Source organism: Schistosoma mansoni, chromosome 2 (assembly GCF_000237925.1).
Source record: "Schistosoma mansoni strain Puerto Rico chromosome 2, complete genome".
Classification (NCBI taxonomy): domain Eukaryota; kingdom Metazoa; phylum Platyhelminthes; class Trematoda; order Strigeidida; family Schistosomatidae; genus Schistosoma; species Schistosoma mansoni.
In genome coordinates this window covers 5,465,893-5,478,109 of record NC_031496.1, presented here as the reverse complement: position 1 = coordinate 5,478,109, position 12,217 = coordinate 5,465,893, and the positions used below count along the sequence as shown (strand labels likewise).

At 36.4% G+C, this 12,217-nt stretch overlaps 1 protein-coding gene across 1 annotated transcript in view; it reads right to left on the bottom strand.

Annotated features, from left to right (window-relative positions):
- Nucleotides 1-10,124, bottom strand: part of Smp_022630 (hypothetical protein) — a gene marked incomplete at both ends in the record, with an annotated part of 44,146 nt that extends 34,022 nt beyond the window's left edge. The window contains 2 exons of the mRNA XM_018795445.1: nt 4,183-4,496; nt 10,063-10,124. Coding sequence (XP_018649757.1) covers nt 4,183-4,496; nt 10,063-10,124 — 376 coding nt within the window. The remainder of the gene's footprint in view (nt 1-4,182; nt 4,497-10,062) is intronic.
- Between the last annotated feature and the right edge of the window lie 2,093 nt (nt 10,125-12,217).

The following is a 12,217-nucleotide window of genomic DNA, read 5'->3' as shown; positions in this document are numbered from 1 at the left end:
GAGAAATAGATGTGGGATTTCTAGTATTTGGTATAGAAACGGGTAAACGAATTGGTTCAGTAACTTTATTAGGAATTTGATCGTTGCTATCAGTTGCAAGTGTAGATGTTGGCGGTGATGAGTCGATTTTCATTTTTGATGATGATAAACACGGAGGCATATGATCGGAAACGTTCCTCGTTTTCTGTATAAATAAATAAATAAGAATACAAATTACTAGAATTAGGTTATATGCATTTGAAACATCTTTTTGGTGAAGATGGAATGATAAATAATCAAAGACAATAACATCATCCGACTACCCAAAGTAGGTGAAGCAGAATTCTACGATTGTCTACAAGTTACAAGTGATAACAAGAAATGTCAACAAGTTTCCATTTTTAGTATTGTGTTTATATATTGATAACAAAGGTTCCTTGTTCAACTGACAATAAAAATAAAAATTGGTCAACTCGTCAAGGAACAACACATTTATTTTTTTAAGCTTTTCAAAACAAAAGTAAGCAGGGTAGGTACGTTAACAGTAAAGTCTACAAATAACTATTTAATCAACTTTATTAAGAAATACAAAGATTGTGATCAATTTGGTGTCTGTGTAGACCTGTTTACTTTGACAACAGTTATCATTACTAACTGGTATCAAATACTGAAACACTAAATATCAGATATTTTGAAATAATAAATTTATTTCAGTACGAAAAGTCTTAACTCCGCTTGTAACTCTTCTTAAGTTACTGCTGGTCCCAAGCCAGGGTAAAGGAGGAAGGTTGGGCATGGAGTCGGCAACACCATCCGCTATAAAAAGTTCTGGCTAAAAAAACGCCAACCAGATTAAACAAATTAAACCATTTTAACTATGCCCTTCGAGATCAAAGAAGAATTATGATGCCTTATAGTGAAAGCCGATATTCTTCAGAAATGACGAGGCCAATGCCCCTTTAAACAACCAGAGCAACAATTTTTATAGGTACATGGAACGTTCGGACAATGTGAGGGACCGGAAGGACCAGTCAAAGAGCAACAGAAATTAGGAGATACACATTAGCAGTTCTTGGAATCAGTGAAACCGATTGGACCCAAGCTGGACAGAAAAGGCTAGATACGGGAGAGTTGCTTCTGTACTCCGGTCACGAAGAGGAAAATACTCCACACACTCAGGGAGTTGCTCTAATGCTGTCCAAAGAAGCATAAAATGAGTTAGTAGGATGGGAATCTCACAGATCCAGAATCATCAAAGTATCATTCAAAACAAAGAAGTGGGCACTTACCAATGATAGCAACGACGACGATAAAGATCAGTTCTACTCAAGGCTGCAATCAATCATAGCTAAGTGCTCAAGAAAGGACCTCACCATCCTGATGGGAGATCTAAATGCTAAAGTCGGAGTGGACAACACAGGATATGAAGATATAAATGGACGACATGGATTAGGAGAGAGAAATGAAAATGGGGAGAGACTTGCAAATCTATGTGCATTCAACAAATTGGTTATAGGCGGCACAATATTCCCACACAAGCGCATACACAAAGCTACATGGACCTCACCGGATGATACCACAGAGAACCAGATAGATCACATCTGTATCAACAAAAAATTCCGAAGATCAATGGAAGATGTGAGAACCCGGAGAGGAGCTGACATAGCTTCAGATCACCACTAGCTGGTTGTGGCCAAGATGAGACTGAAGCTAAAGAAACACTGGACAACTGGACAAACAGCACTACAAAAGTTCAATACAGCCTTCCTTCGAGATACTGACAAGCTCCATGAATTCAAGATAACTCTCAACAACAGGTTCCATGCTCTACAGCATCTACCGAATGAACAAGAAACTACTTTGGAGGACAACTGGAAAGGGATAAAAGAAGCATTAACTTCAACGTGTCAGGAGGTTCTGGGTCCTAAGAAGCATCATCATAACGAATGGATCTCTATGGGAACTCTGAACAAGATAGAAGAAAGGAAGAACAAGAAAATAGCAATTAGCAACAATCGAACACGAGCAGAGAAAGTCAAAGCACAAGCTCAGTTTGCAGAAGCAAATAAGCAAATGAAGAGCATTAAAGCCGACAAGCATAAATACATGATAGAACTACAAGAGAAGGGAATATGAAACAGTTATATGATACAACGAAGAAACTAGCAGGAAGATGTAGTAAACCGGAGAGACCAGTCAAGGACAAAGAAGGAAAGACAATCACGGAGATTCAAGAACAGAGGAAAAGATGGATAGAATACTTCCAGGAACTGCTGAATAGGCTAGCTCCATTGAATCAACCAGAAATCGAAGCAGCACACACAAGCCTTCCTACAGATGTCACTCCACCAACGATCGAATAAACCAAGATGGCCATCAGACAAATCAACAATGGGAAAGCAGCAGGACCTGACAATATACCAGTTGAAGCAGTGATGTCAAACATTGAAATAACAGAAAACATGCTTCACTTTCTATTCAATAAGATTTGGGAAGAGGAACAAGTGCCACAGACAAACTGGAAAGAAGGACACCTCATCAAGATACCGAAGAAAGGAGATCTGAGCAAATGTGAGAATTACAGAGGCATCACTTTGTTATCAGTACCAGGAAAAGTTTTCAACAGAGTGTTGCTGAACCGGATGAAAGACGCAGCAGACGCCCAACCTCGAAATAAACAAGCTGGATTCCGTAAGAATCGGTCGTGCACAGACCGATTTGTGACACTACGGATCATCGTGGAACAGTCAGCTGAGTGGAACTCATCACTATATATCAACTTCATTGACTATGAGAAGGCGTTTGACAGTGTAGACAGGAGAACATTATGGAAACTTCTTCGACACTATGGAGTTCCTGAGAAGATCGTCAACATTATCCGGAATTCACACGACAGACTACAGTGCAAAGTGGTGCATGGAGGACAGCTGACAGATGCATTTCCAGTAAGAACCGGAGTCAGACAAGGCTGTCTACTCTCCCTATTTCTTCTGGTGATTGACTGGATTATGAAGACCTCGACATCTGAGGGGATGCACGGAATACAATGGACATCTCAGAATCAATTAGACGATTTGGACTTCGCAGATGACCTAGCTCTCCCATCTCATACACACAAACAAATTCAGACGAAGGCAACAAACGTAGCAGCAGCCTCTGCATCAATAGACCTCAACATACACACGGGTAAAAGCAAGATTCTCAAATACAACACGGAGAACACCAACCCAATCACACTTGATGGAGAAACTCTGGAAGATGTAGAAACGTTCACGTACCTGGAAAGCATCATTGATGAACAAGGAGAATCTGATGCAGATGCAAAGGCGAGGATTGGCAAAGCAACGACCTTATTCCTACAATTGAAGAATATATGGAACTCAAAACAACTGTCAACCAATATCAAAGTCAGAATCTTCAATACGAACGTAAAGGCAGTCCTACTGTACGGAGCTGAAACGTGGAGAACTACTACAACCATCGTCAAGATGGTACAAGTATTTATAAACAGTTGTCTGCGCAAAATACTCAACATTCACTGGCCGGATACTATCAGCAACAGCGTTTTATGGGAGAGGACAAACCAGCTTCCAGCTGAAGAGGAAATTAGGAAAAGACATTGGAAATGGATAGGATATACATTGCTGAAATCACCAAACTGCATCATGAGGCAAGTCCTAACCTGGAATCCGGAAGGGAAGTGGGAAAGAGGTAGGCCAAAGAACACATTACGCCGGGAAATAGAAGCATATTATGAAAAGGATGAATAACACAACTGGAAAGAATCGGAAAAGATTGCCCAGGACAGGGTTGGACGGAGAGTACTGGTGGACGGCCTATGCTCCTCCACGAGAGGTAACAGGCGTAAGTACGTACGTAAGTACGAAAAGTCTTGATATTGTATCCCAAGACCTAATAAGTGACTGAACCCAAGATATTAGATCGCGTTGTGAGAGCATCTCTATGAAGTTATAGTGTTGAAACCTGATATTTCAGATTAGCGCCAGGTCCTGATTTTTTTTATGACTGACTATTAGCTACATTACAAAGCGCAAACCTAATTTTGTCAAGATAAAAGAATTTTGCGCGAACATTTATGAAACATAAAAATAAGGTTATTACTAGCCTTCACTTGATTTTTTAAATAACAATGTTACAAATTGATTAGAATTTTTTTAAAGATTATACTTCAAAAGCTGCTTACATCAACATTGACATTCATTGGTGGTTTAAATGAATCATTAAAAACAGGAACATGAGTATCATGTTGATTACCCATAACAGAGTTGACTGGCTTACTGGATGTACTTAACGATAAAGTGTTGATTCTCGATGGATTAATCAAAATGGTAGATGGTGTCGTTGTCTCTGTACAATCTGGAGACGAATCAGGTAAAACATTTGAATGTAAGTGAACATCCAAATTTTCATCTAATAATACAGTTTTTGTTAAATTACTATCTACATTTGGTTTTAATGAATGAACAACATGACTACCGGTGGACGATGATATATCCCTTGAGCTGAAATAAAAAGAACAATAAAAACGAATGATCCAGTTAATGGAATTGGTTGATCACTGAAATCAATAAAGAATATTATAGTACAGCTTCATGTCCTTGGCTTCGAGGCACACTCTACGTGTGAGTTAGTGACATTATATGGTTTTCCAAGAGGAAATAGTTTGGAATCCGATGGGGTAACATAGTGGCTGAATGTCAAACGTTCGAACCAGTGAGCCTATGCTCAACGAAACTACTTACGTTTATTGAAATAACTGGCATATGATTATAGTACTAAGTACAGAATACATAATGATAACAATAACACAAGTAATTCATACACAAGATATGAAAGTTCAGACAGGCAAGCAAACTAAAATTGTCTTGATGGTACACAGAAACGGTTAATATGACACCTGAATGATATTACACAACTATTGAAGCTGAAAACTATTTGATTTAAAGGCAGAAAAAAGAAAAATATAAGAAGCCCAGAGTTGATTGCTAGTCAATAAAAAAAACTTACTGCCTTATTAATCGAAAACCCTTCATTAACTTCACAAAAGAAGGCAGAAAAAGAGGGATATACTAGCAGATATTCTACTAATCCCAGATACTAAGTTAAAAAGCATAAAGAAAAAGACGATCACTTTAAAGAAAATGTAAAAATTTGTAGAGTATCTTGAGAAGGCATGTCTATCATTCATATTTGAATGTAGTTCAGTAAAATATATTTCTAGTCTATTTGACCCCTTTTTTTCAAAGTGATCATACATTATAACTAATACTACAGAATAGAAGTGAACGAAACTATTAAATTCACAAATAGAAACTGTATGGAATTACACTAATTTGGGGGTATTAAACCAAATCAATCAGTAAAACCTGGTTAGAATAAGTACAGCATTTTGAACTGAAAATTTACCAGTACCGTATCAATGATCCCAATATTAAACATAAAGAAAAAACTACCTACTCTTTGAGACATCTTGAATGAAAAACCACCTAATGACTATTATAAACATCGAACCAATCATATTTTCAATAGCAAATATATTCATACGCCATCCATTATTTTTAAAAAATGTTCAAAAAACCTTAATTATAATAAGATAAATGCATAATATATTACATTTTCAATAATAACTATTGATACATTCGAAATAAAGAAGTTGATTTACAGTAAAAACAGTACAATGAATAAACTTAATGGGATTTTAATACCAGCACAATTTTAGTATGATATCAGGATAGATGATCTTGTCATGAAGGGGCATTTAGAACGTTTATTACAGTAAATATCAGTTAAATCTATTGTAGTTATCCTCTTATATACCACCAAGTGAAAGATAGAATCCCGTGACAGACCAATTTGATGTGTATATATGCCAGCTTACCTGCTCTTCTGGTACATAAATCCTTTGTCGATACCTTTTTTTAATCCTATTCAGAAACAACCATAAGCATGACTCAGCAACAGGTTAGTCATATCATCTATTCTGTAACATGCAATAGATTAGGGACATTCAGCTTCAAATTCATCCTTTGGCATCATTTACAAAATCCAGTCAAATATTCTGAGAAATGTGCCTCTAAGCCTAATATACTGTCCAGTTTTTGTGGACATCAGTTATCACATTAGATGAAACGGTCACATAATCTCTACAATGAGAAAGTAGAGCCTGTTCTCGCAATAGTCAATTTATCGCTTCTTTTGATCGTGGACTCGCAAGATATTTTGTTATTTGACAAAATATTAACTACAGTGAGACTATATAAAATAGCTATACTAAGTCACAACCATAAATAAAATAACCACGCTTTTCTAAAGAATATAGTGGAATAATGATGAATGGAGTGAAGAGGTTTCGACAAATAGTTTATAGTTCTATACTGTAGACTGGATATTTATCAGATTCGGCTAACAACGACTTTGGATGAACTTTATTTCCTTTTGATTAATAGAATAAGCTTAATATCAAGAAAAGACTTATCGATAAAAGTTCATATGACTATACTCAACGTCTTATTCTCCAAACAGAATTATGACTTCCATTATCCGAAGCAATTTAAACAAATATCTCTAACAATTGAAAATTTCATGACTTTTTGAACTGACATCAGTTAAGAAGCATGATTCTTTCAAGCACTGTCAAATAATAAAGCTGTATTAGATAAATCTCACTTCAGGAAACGGCACGCTTTGTGTGCTCAATATAACCATAGTCACAAGACCAAGAACACTGGCAGACACATTAATATGGCTGAAAACGGCAATTTATCTTTCATAAATCATCGAATAACGCATCTATCAGTTTAAATGTTCTTTTAAAAAAGGTCATATTGGTCCCTCCGAAGTCATATCCAACGAATGCTTTGCATTCTTATCTAAAATAGAATGCAAACCCCGCTTATGTTAAAACTTTCAGGGTATTTGGAAACATACTGTAGGTCTAAACTCCAATTCGTTGCTTATTATAACTTCTAAACTATGATGCCTGGTTTGCACGACAAAATTATAAACCATTAAATAATATATTTAAACTTCTAAGTTAATTTTAAGTCATCAATTTGTTGTACTTCAGTATTAAATACCTGAGAAATGTGATTTGAAAAATGTACAGACTGTACATTTCAGCAGTTGTTAAATAATTATTTCTAGCTAGTAGGAGATACAAACAAAGGTTTATTATTAAAAGATTTGACAGAATCTTTTTTGACTGAAAACATTTCAATTTGCAAACAAGTTGTTAGGATAATTGCAAAAATTAGTTACCTCAATGTGTAGTACTAGTTATTAAATCCTTTATTATGTATAGCTGGGGAACTATATTACAACAAATGCAATCGATAAATATTTCTATTCAGTGATGTAATTGACTCATTCTACACAGCTTATGGTAATTGACTATTATGGGTGACACCGTATAATCGATGAATGAAAAGCGAGATTTGGAGAAACAATTCATAAAAGGTAGTGAGGGGCCAGAACTTGAATTCTCTACCAACTGGAATATTACAACCTGAACAGGTATATTACAATGTAAAATACAGATCCAAAAAAAAATTACTAAGACATTTGCACTATTTTCATAGGAAACTTTTAATTATAATTAAGATGTAATAGTAAGCGGAAAACGGTAAAACAGTGTCAGTTACTAATAATGTAGGACTTCGTACAGATATGTATTAGTTTCTGTTGCAAGATTTTGTATCGGCACAACAAGAAAGAGAATCAACAAAAAATAAAAAAAGACAAAATGATTATATCGACTGCATTGGAAAGTGAGGCATAAAATATAGCTTAAATGGGAAGGGTGAGATGTGCAACAAAAGTATTGAACAGTGCTAAGCTCAAGAATGGATCCAACTACGTTACTGAGACCAGTTTTGAAGTAAACGATGGAAAACATTCAAACGTAGATTGTAAGTACCACGGAAGCCCAAACCAGGAATTTCACACTTTACTACACAGCTTGGTTGTCATGGTCTCAGTTCATCAAGGTTTAGAGCCTTATCAATCAACTTATTGTATTTGCCTCAAATACCACTAATTTATAACATAGCCTCAACTTCTATAATCCAAATTTCACTCCTATAAATTAGTGCAGGTCAACTGCTGCGCGGTAGGCCCTGAATCGGATTAACACGAGGGCATTTTACTTGTAACATGTGTGAAGAAAACTGGAAAACAAATAAGCCTTTTATTCGTCTCAAGATGTCACCAGACATTAACACACCAAGGTTGATGAGGCCTCAAAAGTAAGTGGAGTGGATAACTAGATCCACTAATTCACTCCTTGTGGAAGGACAAATCCTGAAGCAATAATTAGCGTTTGCAGAGGAACCTATCCAAAACATCATTAAATTATTACTCAATGGATGCAAAAGACTCTTTATATCATTAGTGTTTTCAGTCAGTTATATGCAACAAAGAACCTGTTACATACGCGCAACTGTTTAGGCTGTAGTAGTAGTGGTAAGTATCGAGAAAGATTTTAAAAAACATAAGGTTTTGGAACTCAAGTTTCAAGGGAAGAAAAAGTGAATGAATCTACGCCACGTCATTTAAAGTGCTCAATCACTGGTTACGATAGTCACGTCAGTCCCAACTCTTTCTGAAGTTTAAAATCACATCATTGTCATTTTTCTTCGATTCATAGCTGACTGATTTCAATTCATATCTTTCTTTATTACCATTGATCTATTTTCAGTTGCTTCATTACATAATCATCTAATCTTTGTTAACTCTATTACTTCTAATCACTAGTTCAATGTTCTGGAACTTTCCCTCCCAAACTTTATTTATACGAAACAAAATTTCTATGACCTTATTAACTCTATCTGAATCTTCGCTACATGATACATATATTCATCATTAATCATCCTCATATGTATAAGTATGTCAATATCTGTAATAACGTTGATTTTAAAATATTTTAGGTTGTAAGCAGCTGATGAGAACCTAACGAAGTAAAATGAAGGGCAAATATTTGGTTTACATATTCACATCCTGGTCTGAAACCATTCTGGTTTTCTCGAGTTTCCCCTTCAATAGCCTTGGTTTGGCGTCCGATTACTAAAGAAGCCATTTTAGATATTACATTAGTCAAACTGATACTTCTGTGACCCCCACAAAAGGACTTTTGTCTTTTCTTATAAACTAGGACGATTAGCGATTGAAACCAGTAAACTAGGATTACGTTCAAGTTCAAAATGATAGCTGATATGTCAGTCACTTTAAATGCTAAAAGTGAACCACTTGCTTTTGATCATTTGTAGTCTTTTAGCTTAAATAAGGGTTAGGAGGACTATTCCCATCGCCTATTTTGGTTGTTTGGAATAGTGAGTAACTAGAAGCTAGCTGGACTGTAGCTAAAAGTCTTTTGCTTGTTTGTCTGATTTCCTGAGTTAGGAGTAAATAATCGCCTCGCCTTTTCCCGAAATAGTCTCAATAACAGCTGAATTTTTAATAATTGTTCCCTTGAAGGATTCGAATAGTTATCTTCGTCAAACAGCTATGCCACCTGAGTACTCTATGCTGATCAATAGGTAAACAGATGGCGGAATGTATCCAAAAATGTCAGATGAATACACTGTTCTTTTTATGACCATGTTTATGATGGAAATAAATAAGCGACCAATCTTAATTAACAGCATTTAACTTAGACAAATGAGATGACAGTTCCCTGTGAGCTGACTCTAAAAATGACGGAGTAAAGAGCCTTTAGTAAGGTGATATATTTCTCAAAAAACCTAATATATTACAGCTACAAGATTTTTCGATCAAAGGAGTTGAAAACTGACAAAAGTAGACTGGTTTTTGTATGTTGTAGATGCACTGATCGAATCCCAAAAAACACCGTGAATTTCTGGCTGACAATCGACTACGCTCTGGAATTTCCTACTCCGCAAAAGTGAACCTTAAAAGTTTATCAACATCTTGAAGATTTTATCCTGAGTCCTAGCTTCTTTGAATTATTTTTGACAACTTCGTGTTTAATAATATTTAATCCGAAGGATTGCTTATGTAGGTCGAAACCCAGCAGTATTTATTTGAACATAGCCGAGATGATAATACAATAGATACTTACAATTTAAAACTCCGGCTTCAGTGCCTTTTTCAAACTTAAAAGACGTCATACTAGCGGCTTATATGCCGTGTGTCGTTTCCCAAAGCTGGGACTACCTGGAAAAGGAGGACGAAGTCATTTAACTTGGCTCCGTGGAATGAAGTGGATGTAGATCAATGTCTTTGATTCGTCATTTTTCCTGAGTCGGTTCAAAAAGAGAAAAAAAACTCAGCAACTTGACATATCAGGAAAGGTTCAAAACAGCAACAACTGACGATCCTGTTATAATTGTCGACTGTGCTCTCCTTCATTAGTTAAATAGGAATAATATTGATCTATTATTACCCAATACTGTTTCTCAAATTCTTGCTTTTTCCAATTTATTGATTTACTAGTTTTAATTTTATCTTGTGTGCCTCATAGTAAACAGACTATGTACGTATATGCCCAGACGACAGGGTTTTTGAATTATACGCAAACTTTACACAATTTCCTCATGTAGGAATCCAAGTTTATCACCCGGAGTAAACCAACGTGCTTTAAGGAACTATAAAGAGCTTGCAAAAACCTAAGACTTATAATCAAGACGTTTCGGAAAACTCTAAGAGACTTTACTCAACATTTTCATGGCATCATGAAAATTCAGTCAAAACTCGACTACGCATTACCGTGAACCACTAGCTACCCTTAGATTTAATTCGGTATGATCACTGGTTGGAACAAAAGCTTCAGCGAATTCCCTTACACCAATCCATTTAAGACGATGAGTTTATCGATCAATGAGAAGATACGAGTGTCGAACACCAAGACATGATCAGAATACAGATAAGTACTAAAAAAGTTGTACTCTCGTACACAACCATGCAAGCAGTGACTTATCGTGATGTGATCAGTCACAGAGGGACAGAGCCAGATAGCATATAGGATAATAATGTACCGTAAGTTGATGTCCAGGAGAAATAACCCATTGTTCGAGCAAAGATGCAGGAAACAGAAGCTATTGACCGACCCGCTCTCATTGTTCACCAAGACAAACATCATCCATGCACAGATCCCGACCAGGGTATACAAGTCTTAGACTGACGGTGCAATACCTATCAGATATGCTTCCGTGACAAAATCATATAGATGGTGGTGAAAATCATCTTTCATTGCATCCAACTACAATGTTGGAGGTTACTTCTTCTAACAAACTAGATGGGGTAACTCAAAAATAATAATTAGGTTGTGTACAAATTTGTTATTTCAACCAAACATGTTTGGCTTAAATATACTTTAAGTTGTTCTGTTCAGAGTTACCTGTATAGTTTAAGAACAGATTCAAGTGTTCACAAAAGTATCGTAGTAAGCGACAACGAGCACCAAAGGTAAGTCAAGGATTTTCTTATTTTGCTTTGCACCAACATCGTGTCTCTTCACTACTAACGTCCGATCCACACTAAAGACTAGAGCATAAACCTCGTCATTTTTGACGAACAACTTTTGAATTTCGATTGCATACATCATATTCTTCTCAGCATTTTTAAGCAAAAACTTAACGTAAATAACTGTGGCTTTATCATTCAATTTTAAGTCAAACAACATGCATCTCAGCAACAACCATTCGCTTAGTAGGCGCGGATAATGAAAAGACATTGTCTGTCACATCGATGATTTATTAGCACCCTGATGGAGCCTTCCAATATAACAGCTCATAATCCACTGTTAGCGGGGATCTGATCAATTAGTGCTGCCTCACATCTGCTGCTTAGCACGATACGTATGACAGCTAGACCGGACGAACGTGTCACAAGTTTGCCAAGCAAAGGCACCTGAAACAACCTCTTCCAATAGATGTGGAGGGTGAATACGTACCACTTCACTACAGCTTCTAATACCAGTAGTCTCTCATAATCAACAGACGTCGACGTCAAAACTTTCCAAAGAAACAACACAACAGATCCCATCTACTCTCCCATCTGTATTAGTGTGCGACTCTTGAAGGAGGAAAGTTTCAATGACACACGAGGTTTCAGAAATGCCGGTTCAGAATTTGTATTCGGCCACACCACTCAAACTTTCAACTAGCCAGTGACTTCAGTTCGTTTAGACAGGATAAATTTCTACCGTAGACGAGCGCCTGTGCAAAACAATAACAAGCATAGGTTGCAAACAAAATCCAAT